Source organism: Acartia tonsa, chromosome 6 (assembly GCF_053477335.1).
Source record: "Acartia tonsa isolate MP-2025a chromosome 6, ASM5347733v1, whole genome shotgun sequence".
In the NCBI taxonomy this organism is placed as follows: domain Eukaryota; kingdom Metazoa; phylum Arthropoda; class Copepoda; order Calanoida; family Acartiidae; genus Acartia; species Acartia tonsa.
In genome coordinates, this window is record NC_137265.1 from 22,111,180 (window position 1) to 22,126,625 (window position 15,446).

The 15,446-nt window shown below is 32.1% G+C and overlaps 1 protein-coding gene across 1 annotated transcript in view; it reads right to left on the reverse strand.

Annotated features, from left to right (window-relative positions):
- Positions 1-15,446, reverse strand: part of LOC145322092 (uncharacterized) — a 50,106-nt gene that overhangs the window by 22,651 nt on the left and 12,009 nt on the right. The window contains exons 3-6 of the mRNA XM_080163864.1: positions 11,771-11,844; positions 11,276-11,440; positions 10,721-10,939; positions 10,247-10,298 (exon numbers count right to left, since the gene is read on the reverse strand). Coding sequence (XP_080019990.1) covers positions 10,247-10,298; positions 10,721-10,939; positions 11,276-11,440; positions 11,771-11,844 — 510 coding nt within the window. The remainder of the gene's footprint in view (positions 1-10,246; positions 10,299-10,720; positions 10,940-11,275; positions 11,441-11,770; positions 11,845-15,446) is intronic.

The window sequence follows — 15,446 nt, forward strand, 5'->3', positions numbered from 1 at the left end:
CCTCCCATGACCGTAAACAAACATATTGACCAACATATAAGGACTATATTATCAACACAAATTGACTACAAAAATTCCTCTGTCAAAATATCCACTAATTCTATATTAATTCCTAAATGACAAAAATATTTTTTCTTGAGAAACAAATATATATATATATGATTAATATTAACAATGTACAAAAACTAACTTAAGCAGTGTGCATTGGTTCCAGTCAAAATATCATTACTGCACGTTTATCAAATAAGCTAAAAGACACAAAACATAAAAAATAAAAGGTTTTAATTATATTGTCCAAAAAAATACGAAAACATAACCTTGTAGTCAGTGTTGGGAAGTCAAAGGGATATTTAACCCCCGAAAAAGTTTTAGGCACTCCTAAATTGTTGAAAGAACATAAGATTAAACCTCTCATTTAACCCTCCTCCCACCCTAAATAAAAAGCTTGGACGTCTTTTTACAGTATTAAAAAAACTTTATGCGGAAAAGACAGGACACCAAGTGTCTTATTTTTCTAAACTTGTGTAGAATTAAAAGTTTTTTTTTCTTCTGTAAAAGAAAGTTGTTAGATTGTAAGTTTTAATTCTCAAACTTTTTTTTGGTAGATTCCTTTTTAATGATAATAAGGCAATAACCCCCCTTTTTCCACATGGGCTTTTTTAAAGGAAGGAAAAGGACATTGGGCTGTTTATTACACTAGTCCCCAAAGTTTTATACTAACATTTTTATTTTTTGGCTTAACAACTTCGGGGGCATTTAATGTATTTTGGTTGATTGGTTAATTCGGTTGAGTTCTTACATTGGGAATATACATCAATTTATGGTCCACCGTCCACCTTTTTACAAGGCCAATTTTTGCTCTTGATAACCCCACTGTTTATAAAGAGGATATTGCCTATTTTAATTCCTAATAAACAGTGTCAAGGGGTTTATTTTCTATAAAGGGGATATTGCCTATTTTAATTCCTAATAAACAGTGTCAAGGGGTTTATTTTCTATAAAGGGGATATTGCCAATTTTAATTCCTAATAAACAGTGTCAAGGGGTTCATTTTCTATAAAGGGGATATTGCCTATTTTAATTTCTAACAAACAGTGTCAAGGGGTCCACTTTCTGTAAAGGGGATATTGCCTATTTTAATTCCTTACAAACAGTGTCAAGGGGTCCACTTTCTGTAAAAGGGATATTGCCTATTTTAATTCCTAACAAACAGTGTCAAGGGGTCCACTGTTTGTAAAGAGGATATTGCCTATTTTAATTCCTAACAAAAAGTGTCAAAGGTCCACTTTCTGTATAAGGGATATTGCCAGTTTTAATTTCTAACAAACAGTGTCAATGGGTCCACTGTCTGTAAAGAGGATATTGCCTGTTTTAATTCCTAACAAACAGTGTCAAGGGGTCAACCGTCTGTAAAGAGGATACTGTCTGTTTTAAATCCTAACAAACAGAGTTAAGGGGTCCACTGTCTGTTAAGAGGATACTGCCTGTTTTAATTCCTAACAGTGTCAAGGGGTCCACTTTCTGTAAAGGGGATATTGCCTGTTTTAATTCCTAACAAACAGTGTCAAGGGGTCCACTTTCTGTATAAGGGATATTGCCTGTTTTAATTCCTAACAAACAGTGTCAAGGGGTCCACTTTCTGTAAAGGGGATATTGCCTGTTTTAATTTCTAACAAACAGTGTCAAGGTATAAACATTTATTACAACTTATGTAGCAGTAAATTTTTAAAAGCGCAGCTACAGAATAACATATATGTATATGCTCGTAGGTCCATCTGTCATTGATAAACGATATTTAATACTTTTTATAAGCAATATTGGAAGCGTTGCTTTCAAATAACTTTTTAAAGTCCGTCTGCCATATGGTGAACTTCAAAAATACTTGTCTTTGCAGTTTTGTTAGCCTGGGCCTTAGGCTCATCGGGGACAACAATCTTAAAATCTTTAGTATTCGCAGAAAGCTGTCTAATTATATATTACGATGCGATAACTACCAATTCTTGACTACTGTTTTGTGTCATATTAAAAATATTGTAATATAGTTTATTGCTTGTGCTTATTCTTGTTAAATTTAGTCCTACAGTCCATTTCGTTAAATAAATGTTTTCAAAACTCAAACGATTTACTGCATATATCTACAAAATTTTGCTATTTAATGTTATTGTAAACTGGACTTTTGATTTTTTGTATCATGGGTAAAACTTTGTCTGACCGCGTCATATTAGAGACATTAAAAATTGTACATTATGCTTCTTTGTCTGGTAAATTATTTTGTTGTCAAATTTAATAGTATTTACTAAATACTATGAACATTAATGACGTTCAAATAAAGGTCGTGTATTCAAAGGGCTTGTGATATTGTGTCTTTGTTCATTTTTTGATTAACTAAAATTAGTAGTAGTATTATGGACTAAAACCTTTTTTCTTCTTCAATAAATTAGATTGTTTTTATATTATTTTATATCCACAGTAAGCTGTGCCTCTGGTATTATTTATCCCAATAAAAACTTTTTTCCAGACCCTTGTTAAAAGTTGCAAACTTTTTAACAGGGCTCTGCAGCCGCAATCGCTAAAATTTGCTAGCCGGGCAATGCTTCTTTAATAATTACTCTAAAACATTTTTAATAATATGGCAACAGATTGTCCGCAGGTTTGGAGCTTAAAACAGCTGCAACGTCATTTATACAGCAGTTTAGCCGTGCGGCTTCTTCAAATTCCATAGCTGCAATTCAATTTTGAACAATATACAGCCGCAAAAATTGCGATTGAAGAATGAAATAGCAAATACCACCTCCATCTTTTGATTTTTTTAATTCTAAAAACTGCGGCTAGCCAGCCATGCTTTTTTTATGCATTAAATCACTATTTTGCAAAGACTGATAAGGATAAAGGGCCAGTGAAGGGAGGCATAAAACTTACAAGTTTTGCTATTGAACCTCGTACCCCCCCCCCCCCCTCAAATCTTCTGAAGTGACCCATTAAATTGCAGGGTAGTGTCCCTACAGGGCCTTTAGAAACAATATTAACCTAATCATACCAACAGCAAGCAGCACAGAAACGTTTAAAAGTAAAGCTACTCTGTTACAGTTCGTGTCCTTCTGTCGGATATGCTAGGCTCTGGGGTTGTCCAATTTGTCGTATATTTTCTATTAATCCTCTTGATCTATTTATTTTACTTTCTTATCAGGTTAAAATAATGAATAAGTAAATTATACTGGTCTCTAAAGTTTTAAAAACTCGTTATCTCATTCGTTGGCTTATAATATTTGTCAACTTGAAATAAATCTTAATTTTATGTTACAATGGTTATGTTAATTATAGATATTGTCTTCCTTATTTAACCTAACAGGCATTCTTTAACTATTTATAATGATAATTTCAATTAAATGTAGTACAGAATTAAGCCACTAGGCGTCTTAATTTAGTTTATTGTTAAAGATTAAATGGTAAAAAGTTGAGCTTTGACATTTTTAGAAAATACAATTTTATTAATTTTCTACTTTCTGGAAAGAAGCGCGAGATCTTTATAATCTTAACCTAGCTTTCTTCTTTATTAAATACTCTTAATGGCTGGCAGTACATTTTGCAGGGATGTAAAGGGCTTAGACGCTGGCCGTTAAATTGATGTATATCACTAATGATCATATTCAAATGGACCGCTTCCTTAGATTGCAATTAATGGTTGAAACGTCTGGACATTTAACTTAAAAAACCAACCAATCAAAATTCCATAAAAGTCCCCAAAGTTGTTAAGCCAAAGTTATGATAAAACTGTGGGAACTAGTAATAAAAAGCCCAATGCCCCCTCCTCTCTGATATTGTGCTTATAATTTCAAGTGAAACAATTTAAATTTGAGGAAGTTGGAAGGGTGAGGTGTTAATTTGGCTATTTAAGGGATTTTGGCAATTGTTATCACAGTTAAAATTAATTGGAAACATAAAGAAGACAAGGTCAATATTTTAAACAAGCAACTAGGCAAGATCTGTAACGTTATGTGGATAAAAATTAGTCAAGAATCAGTCCTTGTTTGTCTTAAAAATTCATTTCCAGTATGGCTTTTTAAACCGATAGATTATAACCGGTTCTAAGCAATACTAAAAAATCATTTATCGTATACTATTATGGACAGAATTCTACGAATATCGAAAAAAAATGATAATATTTATTCTAGTTTTGTTATTTCGAGACTTCGGCCCCTTGTTCTAACAAAACTGGTGCTAATCATATATATTTTTTTTATTTTAATCTCTGCGGAAAGCTGTCTATAATACGATGCGATAAATAACTATTATATATATTATTTATGGATTTAAAAATAAACTATGTTTGTAAATAATCTATCTTAGTTTGTCTGAAATGTCTAAGGGATAAAGTATTGATGTTTTTAGTTCCCTGTTTATATTTTATGCTGATATTATATTCACACAATACTTTAATCTTAATATCATTATTTGGATATCTTTAAATTGTTAATTTATACTTCTAAATATAAGAAAAAGAACAATGGCTGAGATATATGTACTATGAAACAAATAAGTAAATTGTGCTTTTGTGAGATATGTAACATCAGTAAGGTATCAGAAACAGCTTAGTATTGGCTATGGTCGGGTAATAGACTATTTCAATGGGAATGCCCCCCCCCCCCCCTTCCACGGAGAGAAAATGCTAAACGAACTTTTCTAGGATAGGGGAGGGATGATAATTACTATTGTATGTCAATAAATCACAGCTGACGACATTAAATGGTATATCAACACAGTTTTGACAGGATTATCTTATTAAAAACTACTTGAAAAGCCCACTGTGCTTGTCAAAGTTGTATTGTATAAAAAGAGGGTGAATAAAAGAATAGAAATACAACTGTGCTCTGAGTTAAACAATAGCAACAAAACTTTTTATGTTTGTATCATATTGTAAGAAAAGGGTTGACATCAGGGGTCTAGGGATAAGACAATGGCCGAGTAATAAATGTACGTCCCCAATGATGATACACAACATTACCCTTCTGCGGTTGAAAAGTAAGGACATCCAACATAATGAACCAACTAATTGAATTTAATAAAAGTCCCCAAAGTTGTCAAGACAAAAGAATAACGTTCTAAAAAAAACTTTGGACCTTTGGGACTAGTGTAATAAATAGCCCATTGTCCCCTCCCTCCCTGGGTTGACGTGGCCGTGCATCCCCTTTTCAAGTTCAGGCCTTAAATGTAAACTTAGATAATTAATTCTAATGTTTTTGGGTAATCTTTAAACGTTGTCTTCGTAGTGTTATACTTTATTGATGTTGTTATATCAACAAAGTCACTGCAGTTGGAAGGTTGTTTGAATACCAGCAGGTCAAAAATATTTTAGGGTGATACATACCCAATTATAATAAACAAAATTAACTCTTCTTTAGATTAAAATGTTTGTGTAATTAAAATTATGTGTCTAAAAGTTCTAATACCGCAAGTTTTAACAAACCAAACAAAATGTAATAAGTACTTAAGTTTTATTTAAGCTATCGAATGAGAGAGTATTTTTTATACTTGGGTGTACTGTACAGGAAAATGTACCCTTCCTCCCTAGGTTTAGAGGGGATACTCTATGTGGTATTCAATCTTCTGAAAGTCGAAACTTGAGCATGTATACTTGAACCTATATTACCCTTCAGTAATTTTCTAAACAAATAATATTTTAATCTGCAAAGTGGTGTAACAAGACCTGGTAATTTTCAATGATCGAACCTTAACACAATAATGTTTTAAGGCCTAAGCCCTGGAAAGATAAATTGTTCTGCAGCAGAAACTCTGGTCGTAACCAGGGAGGGAGGGAACACTGAGCTGTAAATTACACTAGTCCCCAAAGTATTACAACCACTTTATAATTTTATGTTGGCTAAAGAACTTTGAGATCTATTAATTTTCGAACATTAAACCAATAAGTTTAACCTGAACACAGTAATAGTGTCGGACTGATTATGACGTAACAAAAAAAATTAACCAATGAGAGGCCGTTATTGACCAATGGTAAAATTTACAGTGGCCTCTCATTGGCTAATTTTTTTTGTTACGTCATAATCAGTCAGACACTATTACTGTGTTCGTTTAACCCACAGAAGGAGTAATCTTTTATATCATCATTGGAGATAAATCTAAATTTGTTTTTCATTGCCTAATCCCTTAAGATCCCTGGGTCGAAACACAACTTTTGTTTTCAGTTTCTTTGCTTGACTCAATAAAAAAATAATCCTGCTAGGTCTATTCATTAAGATATATAAGTTTTCCGGAATTTTAATGTTAGGGGGAGATTTGAAATCTGCATCAAATTTTAAGGATTTTTTTATAAAATTCGTTTTTCGTATAATTCTTTATCTAAAAGCGGAAATGCATTTTAAGTTAATTAATTTTGACCAATAGGATAGGTGGATTTTAAACTACCTGCGCTCTAATTGGTTGAATGATGTACGCCATCCAATCAGAGCGCAGATTTTTTAAATCCACCAATCACAGATGCCAAAATTAATTAACTTAAATTGCATTTCCGCTTTTAGATAAAAAATTATAGAAAAAACTAATTTTATAAAAAATCCTCAAAATTTGATGCAGATTTCAAATCTCCCCCTAACTTTAAAATTCCGGAAAACTTATATATCTTACTATTCATTACACTGTATACTGTATAGTACACTCTGATTTATTTTTGTTTTTTTGGGTGTTAAGTTGTGTTACATCCAGTGATCATAATGGATATGACAATGGATGATAAATTGATATACATCTCCTGTGATGATAAACTATGGTACCCTATTGTTTGAAAACTTAGGACATACTTAGTTTATAAGCAACCAATCAAAATTAGATGTAGTGTTATTTACAGTCCAATGTCCCCACACTTCGTATCATAATGAGATTTATGTGCCATACCCTATGTGTAACAAATCTAACCTTAGAGTGGCGAGATGTGGTTGGTCCACCACTGCACATAGGGGCAACTAGGGGCATCAATTCACCACCCCCAAATCAAGTTTTAAACATTCTATGAGTATTATCATACCCAATGTACATCAGATTTCAAAGGAATCATAAAAATACGCTTTTCAAGTAAGCATTCTAATGCATGGAAGTCAAGAAATGCAAAAATTTTCTTACAGAAAAAGGCATACTTTTTGTGTTTCACCAACAATTTTAAAAGTATTATAAAATCTCTTAGAATTAACGTAATTAGACAAAATAACTTTTGATGAGTCATGCATTACATATATTTTGACAGTATAAAAGAAAAAAAACACAAATTGAAGAAATTAGTCCTAAATAATTCTAGTTGAAGTCAAGATTTTATTTTTTTTGTTTGTTTTTTAATCAACTTTTAAGTAGACAGTAAGAGGAAATATGTTTTCGCCGGGTGTCGCCGGCTAAAAAAACGATATTTGATTACCCAAAGACATATTTTAATCGCCAGTACTGGTTTCACTTACCCCCCTGCGCCCCCGTAAGGGTTTTTAGTCCGTTTTCTGAACGTAAGTGCACGAAAAGTTTGTAAGAAAAAGAGTTTAAATGCACTTTTAAAGTCAAAACTTAAGATATAATTCAAATAAATAAAAGACACAAAAACATAGACATATTGGGAAATATTTATTCTGACTTAGTATTAAAGTTAATAATAAATATTTTCAAGTTCTTTTGCACGTACTAAATAATGGGAAGGAGAGGGGGGGGGGGGCTAAACCTGAATCTAAACTTCTTTATTTTTGATGTTTTAATGTAACTAAATAATCGTTTCTATAGATTATTACAAATATCAGGGATCTAAAGGGATAGGACAAAGGTCAATAAATTTTTGTACATCCCCAATGATAATACACAAAATTACCCCTTGTGTAGATTAAAGTTAGTAGTTAAAACGTTTGAACACACAACTGTAAAACTTTGGGGACTAGTGTTATAAACAGCCCAATGTCCCCTACCTCACTGCGGAAAGGTAAAGTTAATATGCAAATAACGTGAGGTTCTTATAATCATTCTAAATTGGAATTAGCAAGTAGTCTATCTGTCTGTCTATTGGTAATGCTTTGTTTTTAAATTATGTAGTTACATGGTATTCATGTTTAACATCAGCAGTTTTATTTAGAAAGGGAGGGGACTGTTAATTACACTAGTCCCCAACCTTCAAAGTTTTATAATAACGTTTTTATATTCGTTAGCATAAGAACTTCAGGAAATTTAATTGATTTTTTATTGGTTGGTTCATTAAGATAAGTGTTAAAACTTTTCAACCACTAATTGTCATCTACAGACAAATAATTTTGTAATATAATTTATAAAATATGTATCAATATTGGGGATGTACATATTAATCGGTTATTGTTTTGTTCCTTAGATCCCTAGGTGTTAATATATAATACAAAGTATCTTGATGTATGTTTGTCTGTCCGCCCATCTCTTAAGATCTCGCTAACCACTAAACCGATTGAATTATACTCTTCAGGGAATATATCTACTGGTCCTGTGGTTGTTTAAAGCTCTTTTTCAAAAATAAAAATCCTTCTCAATTTTTTCATATTTCTATAATTAGGGTCGGTCCGTCCGTACGTCTGGTACAGATAGCTCTTTTACTTAACTTAAACAGGCTAGAACTGTCCTATCAATCTCAAACTTTACATGCTGATTTCTACAACAGTTGGGTACGACTTAGAAAGCACAGCAACTCTATAATCGTTACCAGAAAGTCCGTACATCCATTTATAACAAGCTGATTTTTACTTTTTGACAACAAATAATGGTTTTGAATGTTAAAAATATCCTATTCATCTGATTTTTTGATTTCTGATTCCTATTTCAATTAGGTGTAATGTTATAAGCGAAGCATCTCTATAATCAAGTCCTAAAAACGTCAGTATGTCCTTAAACAGTAACATGTATTTAATCAGTTTTAATTACAATTTTGTATAGACATGCATTAATATTCAGTTCTGACACTTCACAAGTGTTAATGTTTGTTTGTCCTTCCATTTCAGAGCTTCGCTTCTTTCATGGATGTTGTCATCCTTGTTTAATTACCTCTTGGGGCAAATCCCCTAGAGGCTAGGGGCGAAGCCGCTAGTATTCATATGAACAGTAAACAAGAATCATAATATCATTATAAATAATATATAGATATTAGTTAATAAAAATTTATGTTAATCATGACCACATTTATAATGGATTTATTAAACATAAAAATAAAGTGAAACTTGTAGCTTGCTAAAATAAAGATCCCCATCCACCCCCATTTACACCATCCCCTCCCATCCTACTGAAATGAATTTCATGACCCCAAATTGGACACTTTGAACACTAAAATCGGACTACAATTGACATAATTACACTTTTAAGTGCCCAAAAAGCTAGTGATAGGGTAGCTGCGCTACTAAAAAATTCTCATATTGCTCTGATAATCAAAACCCCTAATTAGACATTTTAAACACGAAATTCAAGATAGTTGATGGATAGATAGATGGATAGATAGATGGATAGATAGATGGATAGATAGATGGATAGATAGATGGATAGATAGATGGATAGATAGATGGATAGATAGATGGATAGATAGATGGATAGGTAGATGGATAGGTAGATGAATAGATATATGGATAGATAGATGGATAAGTAAATAGATAGACAGATGGATAGATAGAGGGATAGATTGATGGATGGATAAATTGATAGTTGATGGATAAAGAGATGAATAGTTGATGAATAGATAGATGGATCGATATATAGATGGATAGACAGATGGATAGATAGATGGATAGATAGATGGATAGATAGATGGATAGAAAGATTGATAGATAGATGGATAGATAGATGGATAGATAGATGGATAGATAGATGGATAGATAGATGGATAGATAGATGGATAGATAGATGGATAGATAGATGGATAGATGGATGGATAGATAGATGGATAGATATATGGATAGATTGATGGATAGATTGATGGATGGATTGATGGATAGATAGATGGATAGGGTAAGGGGGGGCTATTTTCGGGAGGGGTCAATCTGGTAATTTTCTATCTACCTTCATAAAATGACCTTTATCTCAATGTTTCTTTCAAATGACAGAAAAAAACATAAAAGCAAATTTGTTTGTTGTTAAATTACGTACAAAAAAGTATAAAATGAAATTTTTGTGAGATTAATTTTAAGGGTACTAAATAATTAAATCCCCTTTTTGGTTGATTTGCCCCAATGTGCACTGGTTAACTAACTAACTATGTTCTTACCTGGATGTGTTATCCTTGGAGTCACCATTCTTACAACTACTAGATGAATCAGCTGAAAATAAAATAAATTAAATAATTTAATTGATATGTCATAAAACACAATTATTACAATCCCAGACTGGAATTCATTAATTAAGACATTCTTAATATAGACTGAAAAGCTGTTTCAAATTAGTTGGTCTGCAATGGATATTATATACTCAATTATGCCCTTTTATGCTGAGAATGTTTGAAAAGAAAAATCAGACGGCTGGCTTTAATAGCAGCTGAGAAAATCTTATTTCCCCCATAGTGTTACGGACTGATGGATAGACAAAGTGAATTATAATGTAGCTTCGCTTCTAAAAATAAATAATATTTATGGACGTACTGATTTTTGAGTGACAAATATAGAGTTGTTACGCTTCCCAAATAATTCGTAACTTTCACAGGAATCATACAAAGTGTTGGAAGTATCTTTTAATAAATTCTTACCATGAACTGTTTCTGTGTCTGATTGAATGAGAGGTGGCGACGTTGTTGATTCCGGGCTGCACAGCCTGCCTCCCCCACCAGCTGAGGATGTACTATTGCTACTGGACGCTGGCACAGGGACCAGCTGGTTACAGCTGTTAGTCAGCTGTTTGGACTGTGTCACGTGACCCGCACTAGTCAACTGTTTAGTCATAGCTGTAGTTGTTATCAGCTTGCTTCCTGTAAAATAAGGATTTTTATTTAATTCAAAAGTATTAAATAACAAATAACTCACAATATATATTGTGAAATATTGTCATAATGTTTTTGATTGGCATTAATTTAGTGCCGTTAGATTTTACTAATGCACTACTCATCTGCATTTGTTGAATCTTATAACCAGAGAAGATGAATCTTCCGAATAAACTTTATGAACTAGTTCTGTCATTGGTATCTCGAAGTAAATCGCTTGAAGATAAAAAGGTTAAATTTCTTTTATTGATTTTAAACCAAATAAGAATTTGTTCATTATAATTGGAGTGTAGGTTATTTTGTGGCTCAGTGTCCAGAACTTACCAGACTGTATGGAAGTGTTTGGAAGTTGATGGCAGGACACAGAGAGGTGAGGATGTGTCTGCAGACTGGAGGCAATCATGTTGGTCCCGGTCAGGCCTTGACAACTAGACAACAGCTGCGGTGCTGTTCCAGCTGTCAGCTGTTGGTGATGCCCAGATAGTTGGCCTAAAATAGTTATTTATCGCATCGTATTACAGACAGCTGTCCGCGGATATTAAAATGGAAAATTATAATATTTTACCCAGCTTTGTTAGCCCTGAAAGACCGAAGGCCTAGGCCAAAAAACAGTTTTTAATTCTATTTTAATAATCGTGGAAAATTGTCTCTAACACGATGGTATACATGATTTTTTAGTATGGCTCTGAGTCGGTTCTAATCCAGCGGATATCAATCAGTCTCGAAGCTATACTGGAAAATAAGTCAATTTATATTTGAATTAAAATCAAACATGATTCTAAATCTAATTTCAAAACAGAATGTTAATAAATTATTTACCTGGAATACCTTGAAGGCTTGCCGTTTGAATTCCTGGTATGCTTCCAGTTCCTGACCAAGGGTTGTATGCAATACTAAAATTTAAAATGTTATTAAATATATATGAAGCAAGGTCATTACGACAACAAACATAAAAGATATATAAAAAGAGATTAAACAACATCTAGTAATAATATAAAATTGAAATACGATAAAAAGACTTTTCATCTAAAGTTGATATGATACAACCATTAGATTGGCAAAACGCTGCTCGAAGTTCGCAAATTTTTTTCATATACTGCCTTTCTTAACTTTTTAACCCATTTTGTCTGTGATAAGGGGGGGGGTGTAGGGGTTGACACCTAGGAAGAGGGGGGTGTATCAACCCCACTAATTTTGCCGAGAGCTGTAATCACCACCCTTATTTATATTATAAATTATATTATACAAATAGTTGTTTTTCATCATTCACTCCAACAAAACATACATATTCACAAATATTGGGAATAATAAAAAGTTATTGAAAGTTTTTTCCCCCACTTGCTCAAATTGTATTTGATTATTTGTATTTGAATTGTAAGTTGTCAGAAAAAAATGTCAATTACATGGACCAAATATTTTATTAGACTCAAACCTATCCAAGGTTTTTAAAAAAAAAGTTGTAAACTTTACAAATAAAAGTATAATAAGCACATATATGTTTTAATAAAAAGCAAAGGTGAAATGCGAAGTAAAAATGCAACTAAAATTGAAACATCTTAATATTTTAAAGTTATTTAATAATATAATGTAAAGTATTAAGTTTTATTTGTATATTTGCTAATAACTCGCTAACCACTGAACTGATCAAGTTATTAAATTCAGGTTTTTGCATAGTTTTAGACTATTTTATTGCTTTTCTTCCCTCAATGCTATATGTGCATCTAGATCTACTAGTTGCTAATTAATTTTTTAAAAAGACTCATGACAATTTAAATAATATTTTAGTCAAGACACAATTTTCTTTAAACTATACAACTAAGGAGAAAGAAAAGGGCAGAATTATAGCCTAAAACCATCCTAGAACCTATGTGAAACTTAAAACCTAAAATGGAGAACTAATTTTATTCTAATTTTATGTATCAGGTCTATTTATTTTCTAAATATGAAAAAAAATATGTAAATTGATAAAAATGAAAACTAAATAAAGTTTAAATAACATTGATCCTGTATAACTGTAAGTGACAAGAAGTGAGTCTCTTTGTAAATATTAGTATGGAAGTCCTACTGACATTTATTAGGTTAACACTCTTTATATGGATCAAGAAAACGGGGAGGCAAACTTTTAAGTGGTTTAGAAAAGGGAAAATGTGAAGTTTAAAAAGAAAATGTAAAATTAAGTTAAAAACCCCCAATTTATATGTTATATTTTTAAACAAATGTTTATATAATTTTATTATGTATCTTTAAATAGCAAAGCTACTCTATAAGCGAGTGTATCTGTATCTCTCTCGCTATCTCTCTCTCTCTTTTTTTTCTCCCCCCCCCCTTTTCTTCTCTGTGTGAATGTTTATGTTTATTTTAAAGAACTTTAAAGTATTGGAAGTAATCATCCTTGTTGTCTAAATAATAAGTACTTCATCCTTTTTATACAACTTTTTTTACAATTTCAACTTCTGAATAAAATTGGCAGTGTGGTTAATTCTCTGTGAAATCAGAACATTTCAAATTCTAAATTATTATCCAAGTTTCTAGGGAGAGAGAGAGAGAGAAGAGAGAGAGAGAGAGAGAGAGAGAGAGAGAGAGAGAGAGAGAGAGAGAGAGAGAGAGAGAGAGAGAAAGAGAGAGAGAGAGAGAGAGAGAGAGAGAGAGAAAAGAGAGAGAGAGAAAGAGAGAGAGAGAGAGAGAGAGAGAGAGAGAGAGAGAGAGAGAAAGAGAGAGAGAGAGAGAGAAAGAGAGAGAAAAAGAGAGAGAGAGAGAAAGAGAGAGAGAGAGAGAGAGAGAGAGAGAGAGAGAGAGAGAAAGTGGGAGAGAGAGAGAGAGAGAAAAAGTGGGAGACACAGAGAAAGAAAGAGTTGTAGTTTTCCATTTAGTTTTATCAGAGTTAAGAAGTAAAATAAATTCAAATGTTTTATGGTACATCCAACATTTTTTAGGAGTGAAGCTAATCTACAATTCAAAATATCTGATGGACTGACAGATGACAGTCTATCTGTAAACCGCATAGAAAGAAATGAGAATTTCTATGGTGTCTCTTGGAATCTTAAAGATATTTTGCCGTATCGCTTCGAAACCGATTAGAACCGGTTCTCAGCCATACTTAAAAATTATGTCTAGCATTATAGTATTGTATCCAGTTTTGTACGAATATAAACATGTACAATCATAAGAGTAAAACCAGTTTTTGTAGCCGTGCTTTCGGCATCTCGAGACACAAATCTGGTTTTAATCTTATAATTGTACATTTTGTATCCGGAGAATGCTGTTTATGGTACGATTCGAGAAATAACTATTTTAAGATCTTTGTTATCCATGAATGTTATTATCCTAGTTTAAATGTACTCTAGATACAAGTAGATTTATTGAAAAGCTTTTCAAACAGATTTTAGTTTAACAAGGAAAATATTAGACTTTTTTCAATAAGTACATAATCCTTATATTAAAGTAACAGGATCTCTGTCTGTCTATTTGTACCTGAATTTATATGGTTTTCTTTTACAAATTGAGGTACCACCACGCTCTAGGAGTTATTCCCAAAATAATGTACTACGAATCCAGCGTCGCCTAGCAGTTTTTTCAACCGTTGATATAAAAGAATAGTTATTTCTCACATCGTATTATAAACAGCTTTCCGCGGATATAAAATGTACAATCATAAAAAAAAACAAGTTTTTTAGCCCTTTTTAAACCGTTGATTTAAAAGAATAGTTATTTCTCACATCGTATTATAAACAGCTTTCCGCGGAAATAGAATGTACAATTATAAGATTAAAACCAGTTTTTTTTTAGCCCCGAGGTGCCGAACTTTATCGTCCTTGTTTTAATAAAATAATAAGCAGATAATATATAGTTTATCATATTATTATTGGTTATCAGATTTGTAGCATACTATAGACTAAATTAGATATGCTTTTTCATCTGTATAAATCCAATATCTCTATTTGTATATAATATCATATTATGCATAATTTATAGTCAATATATGATTCGGGAAATACATTACAGGAATAAAGTTGTCTTCAAATTATTCAAAAATGTTAAAGTATCATTAGCGTTTTCCTTTAAATTGTCTTGTTGAACACACAAATCCTCCCAATTCCTGATTTTTTCAAATATATTAAAAATAAACAAAGTGTAGTTTTTATTTTGTTTTTATTACTTTAGGTCAGGTATATTCTATGTAGGGTTAGGGCCTCCGCAGGTAAAGGTCCTCCCCTTCCTCTATTTTAAACTTATTTTGTAAAAAAGTGTTTGGTTGGCGAATGGATATCATAACTAACATATTTAGCTATATTCTTTTAAAACCTACATCCACTGCTAAATAGGGAGAGAGGGGACAATGTTTATTACACTAGTACCAAAAATTTTAAAATATAGTTTTCCTATTTGTTGACAATATTTTTGGGGACTTTTATCGTATTTAAATTGGTTGGTTCATTCGTTGAGTGACCAACTAATAATAGTAATTTACAAAAGGTGTAAGTTTTGGATGTACATC